This window comes from Leptidea sinapis, chromosome 29 (genome assembly GCF_905404315.1).
Source record: "Leptidea sinapis chromosome 29, ilLepSina1.1, whole genome shotgun sequence".
NCBI lineage: Eukaryota > Metazoa > Arthropoda > Insecta > Lepidoptera > Pieridae > Leptidea > Leptidea sinapis.
This window is the reverse complement of record NC_066293.1, coordinates 1,410,848-1,426,241: the sequence shown is the minus strand read 5'-3', so window position 1 is coordinate 1,426,241 and position 15,394 is coordinate 1,410,848. Positions and strand designations below refer to the sequence as shown.

The window sequence follows — 15,394 nt, the reverse complement described above, 5'->3', positions numbered from 1 at the left end:
CTTTGTTTTCACTCCTTTTGTAAATACTTTATGTAAATATATTAAACAGAATAATATTAAGTTATAACTAACACAATAAATGTTTTATATAAGTAATATTATCAGTGTTTGTCCATTATAATCTAACAGCATGTATATTTGTTTCAGGTATAATAAGAAAATAAATCTGTTTTGATTCTGGGCACCGGTCATTACTATAATCACTTATAAATTCGTTTACACCGATCAAATGACACACTCTAAGCTTGTTGGTCTACTGAAACGTGACATTGGCGAGTTGTGGTGCCCCTTCCACAGAAGCCACTAGAAAGAATAGAATAGAATAGATCTTCCATTACCTACCTACATTTACGAATTTCCAGCATACCTGCATTTAAAATTAATTTATCAATATTATATCAAAATTAGAGTAATAGTGTTCAGTGATTCAGAGCTTTATAGTTAAAATACAGCCAAATAGTTGAAAAATCTTAATAGAATTTTCACTGTTACAATGTTAGACAATCTATGTTGGATATGTTTACATGACACCACGAAAATGTATTGTATAGATGGAACAAACCTACGGGAAGTGTATGACAAAATTACAAGTAAACAAGTGCGTGCTATTATTAAATATTTTACTATTTGACTTAATCTTTAACTCTAAAAAGCTATTTTTTTCTAAACATATTAGTTTAATATATCAATCCTTGTATTGGCTTCTCTGAGCCCATTTTTTTATGACAAGGGATGTGACGAGCAGAATATTCAGCTGATGGTAATTGATACGCCCTGCCCATTACAACGGAGTGCCGCTCAGGATTCTTGAGCAACCCAAAAATTCTGAGCAGCATCACAACTGTGCTCGTCATCTTGAAACATAGGATGTTAAGTTTCAATTTCACTAACTACGGCACCCTTCAGACTGAGACACAATAATGCTTATACATTACTGCTTCATGGCAGAAATAGGCCCAGTTGTGGTACCCACAGTCTAGCTAGCATCCTGCGCAAGCAGCTCATTTCTATTGCAATCCTTTTACTTGTTATGTGATTTCAATCATAAAAACATTCAATGTATTCAGCAATAAAAGAATTAGAATTTAATAACAATTGCTCTTGAAATAAATGAAATTCACTTTCATGTCATAATTTACTAGCTGCTACCAGCACGGTTATCCGTGTGCACACTATAAGATTAAAAAGTATGATATCTATGTCTAGCATGCTTATAGAAAGGGGTTACAAGTTCAAACTTGCCTCATAATTTATGAATAGTATAATAATTGGTGGGATATTTTTCTTCCTTTCTTTACCAATAGGTCAACATCATATTGTATTTATTGACATGTAATATGTTTTCAGGATATAATAAATATGTCTGTCCAAACTTGCTACATGTGTACCTCCTTGCTACACAAATGTAATAAACTAATGGCACAAGCACTCAGAGCTCAAGAAATAATGAAACAGTACTTAAATACTGAGGTATGGATTATAATGCTGCTCTATTTAAATTTTAATCCACACCCAAGCTTTAAATCCTCTATTAAAGATTCTGAAACAGTTAGTTTATTGCCAACATTAAAACACCCAAAGTTCTAATAACCATTACATCATCCAAACGAGTGTTGTAATGTTGTACTGAATTTCATAACAACACTCCTGTTTTTTTTTCGTTCCCTTCATGCGCAAAGAGTTAACAGTAAACAGACAGCCACATTCTTATTGCTCGATGTGTGGTATCTGTATGAATTTCAAAAAACGAACATTTTCGTTTACTCGCATTCCACACTACCAGAATGTCGCGCGCCGTAAAAAAAAGTAGGTTATTCGAATCCACATTCGTGTTTTAATACCCCTTATTACACAACAGTTGCATAAATAACTAATGTGTAACTAGCAAACTAAGAGATTCAAAATATTATGCTATGATATATAGTATGCCGGCGAAAAGTATTACGTAGGTACTCATGGATCCTAATTGATTCTGTGCGATGGTGGTATGGTGTATCACTTGAGGTTTATCACTATTACATAAAATAGCAATTGGCTAATTATATATTATCATTTCTTAATTTTTTATATATTTTCATATAAAATGATTTGATGATATGTGATACATCACCTCTGAGTGTACGACTCTTTCTGTAGTTAAGCGCAAGAGGCGACAGGTCCTTCCCACTCTCTTCTTTCGAATCCCGTGATTTAAGTCCAATCTGTTCCTCCGCGTGGTTACATGCGTTGCGTAATTAATTTCAATTACATTCAACTTTCTATGAAGTTTAAAACATATTCAATTTTTTTTGAATTTTTGATGTTATGCCGAACCAGAACAACAAGGTAATTTGATTCATTGATCATATTAAAGCAACAAGAAGAAATTCATGCTCAAATATTTTATTCTAAATATGGTTTTTAAATTTACATAGCCCAAATGACTGAAACTGAAGTGGCAGTGGGCAGGGCACATAGTATTACAGACAGATGGCCGGTGGTAGGTAATTGGTAGGCCCCCCACAAGATGGATTGACAATCTGGTCAACATCACCAATCTTATACGTTGGATGAGGGCAGCATAGGACCGAATGTCATGGAGATCTTTGTCCAGCAGGGGACATCTTCCAGCTGATGATAATGATAGGGTTTTCAAATCACTTATTGAATGTCAATAACTAGTAATTTCTCTTTTTAAATCGTTACATACCTAGTTATAATACAAATAGATGTACTGTAACTTATAATAATAAAATTTATATAATGCAAGAATCAATACTATGAAATACTGAATAACAATTATTAGAAAGAACTGAAAAAAATAACATGTAAAATGAGCATTTAATGGAATCATTATTTGTCACACACAGAGGTGTATTATTTTGTGACTCTACAGAGAGGCAACAGGTGTTATGTTATGCTACAAAGTTATCTTAATAAAAGACAAGCCATGTGGTTAAGTAGTGGTGGTAGTTTGCTGTCGACTATCAAGCAACATCTTGTAATGAGATCACAATATTAACAATTCTATATAAATATATATTTGAAAACCTAATATTTTTTCATAAAAATATAGATTGTTTTAAAAAAAACCCCATCAACTAGAATAACACTAGAAATAAAAATAATCTTGCACTGATTCACACAAGACTTACGAAAATAAATAAATAGTTTAGAATACAGTATCTGTTTCTATAATAAAATCCTCAAAGAAATACATAAATTACAATTTGAATTTACCATTTGTGATTTTATTAGAGTATCGTCCTACAGACTATCATCATATATTATTATGAATGATAATTAATCTATTAGGTAGGTACCTACTGAAAAATTAAAATTCGTTTTTTTTAACATTTTTATTTAATCAATATAATTACCATTATGTAATAAGAAGGTCATTAATGCCTTTACAATAGAACTGTGATGATCTAGATTCGACAAACTGTGTGAAAGTATTTCGTGCTGCCTCCTGATAAGAAAACTTTTTATCACGTAGAAAATTGTCCGAATCCCGAAAACAATGGTAGTCCATTGGAGCAAGGTCAGGCGAATATGGAGGGTGACGAATGGTTTCTAACTGCAGTTCCTGTACAGTTAAAACGGTTTCTAGTACTGTATGAGGTCTCGCGTTATCATGGAGCAATAATGCTGAAGACCAATTCATGAGTCGGGGTTGTTTTACTGCTAATTTTGCTATCATTTTTCGGAGCTTGGTACAGTAGACATCTGCCTTTATTGCTGGACCAGATCGGAGAAGTTATAGTGTATAACACCATGCTGAGATCACCAAACAGTTACCAAAACCTTTTTATTGGTAAGCTTTGCCTTAGGATACTTTTGCGGCATTTGACCTGCGGTCAGCCATTACATTTTTCGCTTACGGCTATATATAATAAAGACAACAAACGTTTGTTTCTGCAGTCAAATCATGAGGCCCCCTTTTTTGGATCGGATCGGCTTCCACCATCTCTTTCAATTCATAGTTATTCACCTGTGTGGGCGCTCTTCCACGAGGTTCGTTCTTCAAATCAAAGTTTTCATCACGAAAGCGTTTAAACCAAAATCGCGTGCGTTCATTAGCAGTCACCTCTCCAAACGCAACATTGCTATTGCGAGCTGATTCTGCCGCGTTAGTTCCGCGTCGAAACTCTTCAAAAATCTCTCGGATTTTCGTAGTATCCATCTTGTCTAAGCTGAATAAAAAAAAAACAACTGAAAGTCGATAATCGAATGTTGCACATTTTTTAAAAGAAGAAATACATAGGTACCATGCGAAAAAAGTTTCTCTCGAATATCTCAAACCATGAAGGTTGTATGTCAATTCGAAGTACCTATTACAATAAAATAGCAATTTAATACTTTAGCCCCTAATCCCTATTATTTACGGAATTTTATAATTTAAATCCGCAACGTACATGTGCTCAGACGGACGCCTTTATGCTTCCCACACTCTTGGAGGTGTGGAAGTTGAAAGTAGTATTTCAAGGATGAAAAGGCCTTTAAGAGGTTACATTAGCTGAGCCCTTTCGCAGACTTAAGTATTCTAAAAGAATTTTTTCTGTCACGCTAACGCGGGCGAGACAGTCATTAGTGCGACAGGGACAACTGCAGCTCCGAGTAAGAATCGTGAGTTAAGACTAAAAAATCGGGGCTTCATTCTTTACAATTTTCTCTTTCAAAAGTTAACAGAAATTTTGGAAACTGAATGACAAGGAAATATTCTCTGTCGGACTGTTCGGGTATATATTGTTAAGCCATGCGTGTGATCCCTCCTGTCTTACGCAAATCGCCAATACTTTAATGAGTCCGCTGCCTGTTGATTTTCTTATCATTTTATAGTGAATACTCGATATGATATGGCACAATTCTGTTTGTAACTCGCCCACGTTCTCATATCGCTGTGCTGCCTCGGGGCGTAAAAAGAATAGGGTAGTCCCAGGTCCAAGGGTGTCGTAAGAGGTGACTACGGGCTTTTTGAAAGTGGGAGAGTCACGCTGCTGCCTTATGACGTCAGCACAATCGGACCAGACTCGTCCGGGTTACTTACCACACTCGCACAGAATACCGGCCTGAAGTAGCGGCCTAGTGCCGCTATGTTTCGCATAGGTTAGTGTCGAGGACCGGAGGCCATTCCCCCCCGTCCTTCCCCCCCCCCCCAACAAAATATGAGAGCGGTCCTAAAAAATAAATTACCCCAGGAGGGTACCGGCTCTTGTAGAGCCGGAGAATCCCTCCCCGAGCATTCGCGCTCGGGCTGCCCCTCGTATTCTGGGGAGGGCACAGTACCGCGTATGTCACAGGACAAACAGGGCAGCAACACCACGGCACCCCGCTCCACGCTTAATGTGGACTTTTGTAACATCCGGGGAATTCACTCCAACTTAAACGCCGTCCACCACCACCTTGAGACGGCGCAGCCAGCCTTGTGTTTCCTTACGGAGACGCAGATATCTCGACCTAGCGATACGTCATATTTAACGTACCCCGGGTACAAAATTGAGCATAATTTCATGCCTCATGCCGGGGTATGTGTGTACGTTAGGGAGGATATCTGCTGTCGCCGTCTCGGCAATTTTGAGGGTAGGGGCCTGTCTACTCTCTGGCTCCGCGTAGATTTAGAGGACCGCGTCCGCATCTATGCGTGTGTCTACAGGTCCCATAGTGGTAACGCAGAAACGGATCACCTCATGGGCTGCGTTCAAGCGGCATTTGATGACGTGCTTGCTCAGATCCCCTCCGCTGAAATCGTGGTCTTGGGTGATTTCAACGGGCACAATGCCGAATGGCTTGGATCACGTACCACAGACTACGCAGGGCGATCTGTGCATAATTTTGCATTGGCGTATGGTCTGTCCCAATTGGTTGAGTCACCGACGCGGCTCCCGGATGTGGATAGCCACATGTCCTTATTAGATCTTCTGCTGACTACACATCCCGATGGTTACCAGGTCTCTGTCGACGCCCCTCTCGGAACGTCCGACCATTGCCTGGTCAGGAGTGTAGTGCCTATCCAACGCCAACGTCGCAGACCACCAGCGACCCGCCGCGTTTGGCACTACAAGTCAGCAGATTGGGATAGGATGCGTTCCTTTTTTGCATCCTACCCTTGGGGCAGGGTTTGTTTCCTTTCAGATGATCCTAGTGCCTGCGCCGTTGCAGTAGCCGATGTGATACTGCAGGGCATGGATATTTTTATACCAAGCTCTGTAGTACCGATCGGTGGCAGATCACAGCCCTGGTTCGATGCGTCAGTTAAAGCAGCATCTGACTGCAAAAAACAGGCGTATCGAACTTGGGTTGCGGCGCTGGGCTCAAAGGATCCGAACTGCAAAGTTCTGAAGAGGAAATATAACCGTGCCTCCAGATTTTTTAAGCGGCAAATCGCCCGTGCGAAATCGAAGCACGTCGTCAAAATTGGCGAGCAGCTTTCCAGTTACCCGACCGGAACACGCAAGTTCTGGTCGTTGTCGAAAGCTGCTCTTGGTAACTTCAACCTGCCGTCCATGCCGCCGTTGCACATGAGGAATGACACCCTGGCCCATACGGCAAAAGAGAAAGCCGATCTCCTGTGCACTCTTTTTTCCTCCAACTCGACTCTTGACGACAACGAAAAAACACCGCCGACCATCCCGCGGTGTCAGAGCTCCATGCCTGAAGTACAGTTCCGACAGAAAACAGTTAGGCGAGCTCTGTTTTCGTTGGACGTCAGGAAGTCGAGCGGGCCGGATGGCATTTCTCCAATCGTGCTTAGAACGTGTGCTCCTGAGTTGACGCCGGTGCTAACGCGTTTATTCCGGCACTCTTATTCAAAAGGCGTAGTCCCTGATTCATGGAAGTCAGCCCTTGTCCATCCGATCCCAAAAAAAGGAGACAGTTCGGATCCGGCAAACTACAGGCCTACTGCTATTACCTCCCTACTCTCCAAAATTATGGAGAGCATAATTAACCGCCAGCTCTTGGTATACCTTGAGGGTCACCAGTTGATCAACGACCGGCAGTACGGCTTTCGCCATGGTCGGTCGACTGGCGATCTTCTGGTATACCTAACACACAGATGGGCGGCGGCTATTGAAAGCAAGGGGGAAGGCCTGGCAGTTGGTCTGGATATAGCGAAGGCCTTTGATCGTGTATGGCACAAGGCGCTCCTCGCAAAACTTCCATCATTTGGGCTTCCCGAGAGCTTATGCAAGTGGACCTCCAGCTTCCTCACTGGGCGCAGCATACAGGTCGTTATCGACGGTTATTGCTCGAATCCCAAGCCCGTGAACGCTGGAGTGCCCCAAGGCTGTGTGCTATCTCCCACGCTGTTTCTTCTGCATATCAATGATATGTTGGACACCGCCAACATGCATTGCTATGCAGACGACAGCACTGGTGATGCCGTATACACGGGCCATGCAGGTCTCTCTCGGGAAAACGTCGACCAGTGCCGGGTGAAACTTGTGTCTTATATCGAGTCCTCTCTCGAGAAGGTCGCGGAATGGGGTAAGTTGAACCTTGTCCAATTTAACCCCCAGAAGACTCAAGTTTGCGCGTTTACCACTAAAAAAACCCCATTTGCCGTATCACCGCTCTTCGAGAACACTTCCCTTAAAGCCTCGCCTAGTATCGGAATACTGGGTCTCGAAATCTCGAGCAATTGCCAATTCCGTGGCCATCTGGAGGGCAAAGCCAAACTGGCTTCAAAGAAACTGGGCGTCATAAATAGAGCACGGCAATACTTCAAGCCGGCCCACATTCTAGCGCTCTACAAAGCGCAGGTCCGGCCTCACATGGAGTATTGCTGTCATCTCTGGTCTGGCGCACCCCAGTATCAGCTCGATCCATTTGACCGCGTGCAACGCAGAGCAGCTCGAATTGTCGGGGACCCAGTACTCTGTGAACGGCTGGATCACTTGGCGTTGCGTAGAGACGTCGCTTCATTGTGTGTCTTCTACCGCATTTATCACGGGGAATGTTCCGAAGAGCTGTTCAACCTGATTCCTGCCGCCGAATTTCACCTTCGCACGACACGCCACAAGTTACGATATCATCCCCACCATCTGGATGTGTGGCGGTCCTCCACAGTGCGGTTTTCAAGGAGCTTTCTTCCTCGTACCACGAAGCTGTGGAATGAGCTTCCTTGTGCGGTGTTTCCGGGACGAAACGACATGGGTACCTTCAAGAAAAGCGCGTACACCTTCCTTAAAGGCCGGCAACGCTCTTGTGATTCCTCTGGTGTTGCAGGAGAGTGTGGGCGGCGGTGATCACTTAACACCAGGTGACCCGTACGCTCGTTTGTCCTCCTATTCCATAAAAAAAAAAAAAAAATATCGCTTTTTGTATAGCATATCTTTCACATATCCCCAAAAGAAGAAATCTAATGGTGTAAGGTCCGGGGATCTGGCCGGCCATCTAATCGGTCCATTCGTACCAATCCAAGTAGGAAAACATTAATTTTACGTTGTTCCTTTCTTTTAAAATACTATGTTACTTAAGAAGAGTTATTAGTTTTTGGCCATTCTTTCGATTGGCATCATAAAAGTAGGGGTGTTGTTTTTTTTACATTTACGTCGGTTCGATTTCCAGACGGGGCAAGTCTATAGAAAATCTTTGATTTTAGAAAATCTTTGAATGCAGAATTACTTTAAAAACTTAACTTTTAAAAATAACATAAAGTCTTCTTTCAGTAAAATACCCTATCTACGATATTTAAGGTACTTTCCCTTCATGTCCCATAACTTTGGGACATCCTGTATATATAAAAATGAATTGCTGTTCGTTAGTCTCGCTAAAACTCGACAACGGCTGGACCGATTTGGCTAATTTTGGTCTTGAATTATTTGTGGAAGTCCAGAGAAGGTTTAAATAATATGGAATAAATAGGAAAATGCTGCTAAATTAAATAAAAACAACAAATTTCTTTTTCCTTTGATGTGTCCATACATAATTTCTATGAAAGAATTTATTGACGCACGGTTTGACAGTTCTGCTGTGAAACAATTTCATTACGACAACAGGGTGTATATTTTACGAAGTAATTTTTGATGTTATGATATATTATTGACAAATTTATATAAAAACATTATTTTATTTATTATATACAGAACAACGTCTGTCGGGTCAACTAGTATTAAATAAATAAATAAAATGATTCCTCTTAAGAGCTACTTTACTTAGCATAAGTATAAGTTTCTTACATAAAAAAACCACGCAGCCAGTGTGCAACACATTTTATACCTACATTGCTTACTTAATCATTTTTATTGCATAGCTCATATGATATTATGTATATAAAAAGAATACATGAGGTAGTATTGTTTGCGGACGACACTTCACTGATATTCAAAGTGGAAAGAGACCAAGTTATGTATGACGAAGTAAACGATATTCTATCTGAAGTTGTGTACTGGTTTAGCGCTAATAACCTATTGTTAAACAGCAAGAAAACTAAATATATAAAATTTACCGTACCAAAAATAAAAAATGTAGATGCACGTGTTTTGTCTGTTCATTTTTAGTGATTTACTGTTTTTGTTTACTTTGAAACATGTTGAAATATATCTTTATTTACTTGACAAATTATCGTTAAATATGTTTCAGTTGTTATTTTGTCCCGATATATCCTAGTTTGACATAAAATCTATTCTAAACACGGGGCCTCCCAAAATCAACGCACACATTCAAATCGCTATCTTCTATGTGTGCGTGTCGGAAGGGAGTGGGGCTTAGTCTGGGTGCTACATTTTTGATCTGAAATATTTGATAGTAAATTATATTTTATATCTGAAATGTTTGATAGTATCACCGCAGTCCCTATTCTCTTGCAACATTTGCAACGTTTTCCACAGACATGTCCGAAGAAAATTTAAAATTTTCCTATGAAACAAGCCCGGGGGGGACTCTCCACCAAATTGGGAGCCCACGGAGAATTTCACGGACGACAGTCAGTGCAGGTCCAAGTGTAAGTCTAGTTTCTGTTTTTATTTTTATAATATAAAACGTATACACACTCACTATAACGAGAAGCTTTTTTCAAAATAAATTTTCTTTCGAATTTTCCTATTTTAGGACTGTAAAGTGATGATGATATTTGTATTATTTTTGCTGACGAAATTTGGTAAATAAAAATAAGTGGTGTTGAAATACAGCGGTGCAAGAACAACGCCGCCAAGATAAGCGATAAGTAGAAACTCGAAACCCTTCAATTGTTCTAAGTGTGGGTCCTAACATCTGCGCCGCGCCGGCGCAATAAATTATGCTGTGAACACTGCTTATTTGAAATCATTTTTTGTAGTTGTAAATATCTAAATAAATACAATTTTTATGTTGCGTTACGTTTGAGTATTTTTATTGCATCACTTTGTATATATGATACATTTGTGAAAATCTAGTTTTTGGCTTTGTTTGCTTGGATCGACTTCTATTGTGTTATATGACTTACCTCCTTACTGGGCAATGTATTGAGCTACCACTATATTTTTAGACAGCTGGGATGCAGTCTACGACAGCGCCCTCCACCTCCACCAGCGGGCGGCGTATTTTGAAAGCTCGGCGGTCGCTGCCTCTTCGCGACGAGCACATTTATCAGCTTTTGGCGGATTCCGGTAGCGACCCCGATTCTGCAGAGGAGGAGGTGGAGGAGATGGAGGAAGAGATCGAAGTGAACGACGAGTCTCTTCGTCAAAGAATACTCCGCTTACATCAAGGTGTAGAAGTGGTAGGGACAAGTGGCATAATTGGGAATGAAAGAGAAGAATTAGAGGAATTGTTTAATGAACCTATGAACGAGGAAATGAATGATTTGGGGGGGCAAAATGACCATGTCCGAAATGTTAGTAATGCTTTCCATTGGACGGAAGACTTTTCGAGTTTTTCCGGACGAAAGGAAACTTACCAGCGAAGTCCTGGTCCAGTATACGTTTCCGGCGACCCTGCCGATATATTCCTTAAAATTTGGGACGAGGATATTATGACCCACATAACATCAGAGACAAATAAATATGCACAGCGGCATATTGAGACATTCTCTAATCCCTCAATGAATGCCATTCTTCCAAAATATTTGGAGAAATGGACAGATGTGACGTTAGGAGTTTTTTACCGGTTGTTTGCTGTGTTTATATACATGTCATTCGATCAACGTGCCAGAGTTGGGGAATATTGGGTGACGGGCGTAATGGGGATGCCAGGATTCCGGCAAATTATGAGCCGGAACAAATTTATGTTGTTAACAAGGTTCCTACACTTTGTTAGCGACATAGATAGTTCGGTTCATGGCTATGCACGGAAAATTTGCAAAGTGGCACCAATACTTGACCACTGCAATAAGAAGTTTTCGGAATTATACATTCCCATGCAGCACATCTGCCTAGACGAGTCCTTGCTACTTTGCAAGGGTCGTCTAAGCTTTCGGCAATGTATAAGGTCGAAAGCTGCTCGTTTCGGCATTAAATCTTTCGACTTGTGCGAGTCTGCCACCGGCTATATGATCAGGAGCAAATTGTACACCGGCAAGGATACGTCCATACACCCAGGACCGGTTCATGGGTTCACTAACACAACTGCCAAAGTTGTATTACAGCTTATGGATGGGTATCTGGATGTTGGGCATATCTTAGTTATGGATAACTGGTACAACCAGATACCCCTAACAAGATACCTGAAAACCCGGTGTACAGATGTCCTGGGCACAATAAACCGGGCGCGCAAGAATATCCCACAAGTGTTGAAAGATTTGAAGCACGGTCAAGTTCCACGTGGGACTTGTCTTTAGATATCTATTGTACAGGAGAGTGTACTGCGCGAGATGTAAGGCTCGCAATAAACGTACCCAGGTCAGGCAGATATATCGACTGTGCCAGGTAGGCTTGTATATCGGGGAGTGTTGGGTTGATTATCATTCGCTTGATATACTGTAAACCTGAATTTTCAGGTTCGCTTCCCGGGGCAACGATGAAGAATGAGTGGCGTAGTAAAGATTGTAGGATTTAGATGGATAAGTTTGACAGATGACGAATATTAGGATTTGAGTAAAAGAGATGTAAGCGGATGTACTTTTACAATTTAATCATAATTACTTTGGATAAATTTTCAATTAAAATTAACTACAGAGATACTAAGTAAAACGATAAATTGATATCTAAGCTAATTTACTCATAAAAGCGTAAACTGTATATGAAATTGTTTAATTTTTTTTTATTCTGTATCTCTGTGTCTAGTGATATCTGTATGTATGTATGTTGCGATACTTAGTCAAATGACAGATTAATATTTAAGATAATTTACTCATAAAACCATTAAATGTATATGAAATTGTTTCCATTTTTTTTTATTCTGTTTCTCTGTGTCTAGCGATATCTGTATGTATGTAGCGATACTGAGTCACATAAACTGTAAATAAAATAGTTTTTTTTGTAATTTAATTTTAATTAATTATTATCCTAATAAAATTGTACAAATATTATTATACTTGTTTTTATACTTATCCATTACAGCTCAATTCAGACAAAATATTATTGTTAATAGTAAGGTAGAATGCATTCAAAAATCGCGCAAATCGAGCACCCGTATAGGGCCGTGTAAATACACGGCAGCTCACAGTTCAAGTTTGCGAATTCCTGTCGGCGCAAGTAGTTTTCAATATGTTTTTTTATAACTTTTTGTTCTATGGTGTATATATATTATACATAATTGAAAAGCTTATTTCATTGCTATTTCGAACATAGTATTTTTTTAACAGAAAACAGATTATCGCGACATAATATGAAGAATAAAAATCCTCGAATTTATATCGTGAATTTCCTACCTTTCTTATTATTAGATATTTCCATAGTATTATGTCCCATGGTATATTGCTATGGGGCAACACTGCCGATATTAATACAATATTTGTGCTGCAGAAGAGGGCTATTCGCGCCAAGAGCGAGAGCAAAATTTAAAGAAATTATCATCTTGACTGTTGCTTCTCAATATATTCTTGACAATTTAATGTATGTACATAAATGAATTTGTAAGAAACATTATGGTTATGAGATAACCATACTGTGTACAGCAGGAACAGACCTTAAACTTATAATGCCTACTACTCGGCTAAGTTGAGTTAATAAGTCTTTTGTTTGACGATGTATACCTATGGTTTTACAACAAGGTCCCAGAAAATATTCAAAACAAAGGTATTACGATATTCCAAAGAACGTTTGTTTGGTAAGGTTACTATAACATAAATGACTTTCTCATACCACTTATGATACCACAGATTGGAAATAGAGTGACCGCCCTCAAGCTATTAATTAATAATAAGTTAAATTTTACGATATTACTTTGTAAACATATTTTTTTCATGAAAAAAAAAAGCCCGCAGAACAGCCCATTCTTCTCAGGTCTGAGGCATTCGTTTTGAAATGGGTAGTTGTTTTTGACGTTCAATAAGTGATGTCACATCCTATTTTTAATAAAAATGTTTGAATTTGAATTTAGTAATATAGCATAAAAAACAGATTTTATAAGTTGTGTAATACTATTTTCATTTTTCAGATATAGTACAATCTTCCCAACAAATTATATTCAACCATAAAAACGAGTGCAATGACTCTAGTAATGAGGCGAAACATAATGAAGAAACAGAAGCTGAAAATAAACATCAATGTTCTTATTGTGGTAAAACATTTAGTCGATCTGATGTTTTAGAGTGGCACTATAAATTTCACGAAAAATATAGAGCTCATTCTCGTACTGTTTGTGGTAAAATATTCAATCAAAAGAGTAATTTGAAGGCTCATATTAAAACCCACACAGGCGAGAAGCCTTATTCATGCAATATTTGTGGTAAAAGCTTCACACAAAATTCAAATCTGAAGACTCACATTAATACACATTCAGAAGAAAAGCCTTATTGTTGTTCTGTTTGTGGTAAAGGTTTCAATCAAAGGTCGTATTTAATAAACCATTGTAAAATACATACAGAAGAAGGGCTTTATTCTTGTAGTATTTGCGGTGAAAGCTTTTCGTTTAAGCATAAATTAGAGGTCCATTGTAAAACCCATTCAGGCGAGAAACCTTATTCTTGTAATGCTAGCGGTAACAGCTTTTATCAAAGTCAAATGCGTACAAAAGAGAAGACTTATTCGTGTGCTGTTTGTGGTAATAGTTTCACTACAAGGTCAAATTTGAATGCTCATAGTAAAACACATACAGGAGAGACCCCATATTTGTGTAATGTTTGTGGACAAAGTTTCACATTAAAAAAATATTTACAAAAACATAGTAAAATACACTGCTGAGGAAAAATGATTCTTATATTTCGCTGCAAATGCTCCAAGTTCTCTTAGGGATGTTTGAACTTTATAGGATTCACATGAGGAAAGAATTTTGTTTTCATTTACTTATTTTCAACCGACTTCAAAAAAGGAGGAGGTTCTCAATTCGTCGGTAAGTTCTTTTTTTATGTTTGTTATCTCAAAACTTTCGACTGGGTGAACCGATTTTGATAATTCTCTTTTTATTTGAAAGCTGGTGCTTCCCGTGTGGTCCCATTGTAATTTGGTCCAGATCTGACAGTGGCATCCATGAGAAAACCATAAAACTCTTAAATTTGCTATACATACGTATAGCAAAGTGGATGATAAATTTACGAATAACTCAATATCGCGTCAACCGATTTCGACGATTCTTTTTTTATTAGAATGGATATACTTCAAAGATAGTTTGGTGCGAGTTAGGTGTGGTTCTGATTACGGAATCCATGACAAGGTAACGGAACTCTTCAATTCTTAGGAGCAAATTAAAGATACTCGGCCGAAACTTTTATATGCTATCCGGGTATTTAAGTCATCTACCATAACATAGTTATGATCAAGTAATTGTCGTAGTCGAATATGATGATCAATGGGACTCCTTAACGGGATCTGTGGCAGAAATTCTGACTATCTGCAAACAATTTGTAAAGCACTTACGTTCATTGCTGCATTGAAAAATTTAGTATATCTACACATATTTAGACAAATTGTTAGTTGAATGAATGAATGAATAAGCCTTTATTGCAAACAATGTAAGATTCATACAATATATATAGTCTAATCTAATCTAAATAATATTGTTAACTAAGTAATATTCTAATCTAAGTAATATTCTAAGCTAAGTAATATTCTAAGCTAAGTAATAATAATCTAAGTAATATTCTTATCTAAGTAATAATCTAATATAAGTGATATTCTTAATCTTCTACATCGTTCGCTTGTCTTCCGACATAGGCCTCCTCCAGAAATTTCCATTGTGATCTGTCCAGAGCAGATCGTCTCCACGTTGGTCCAGCCACTTTTTTAAAATCATCTTCCCATCTAATGGGTTGTCTTCCTTGATTTCTTTTCCCTTGTCTTGGATACCAGTCTATAATATTTTTTGTCCATTTATCAATATTGCTTCTCAAGGTGTG

At 38.7% G+C, this 15,394-nt stretch overlaps 1 protein-coding gene across 1 annotated transcript; it reads left to right on the top strand.

Annotated features, from left to right (window-relative positions):
- Positions 1–2,303: 2,303 nt before the first annotated feature.
- On the top strand, positions 2,304–14,956 carry LOC126973537 (gastrula zinc finger protein XlCGF7.1-like; the record flags this gene model as incomplete). The annotated part of the gene is made up of 2 exons (XM_050820881.1): positions 2,304–2,325; positions 13,498–14,956. Coding segments are annotated over 2 exons (768 nt in total), but the record flags the coding sequence as incomplete, so codon positions are not given.
- Between the last annotated feature and the right edge of the window lie 438 nt (positions 14,957–15,394).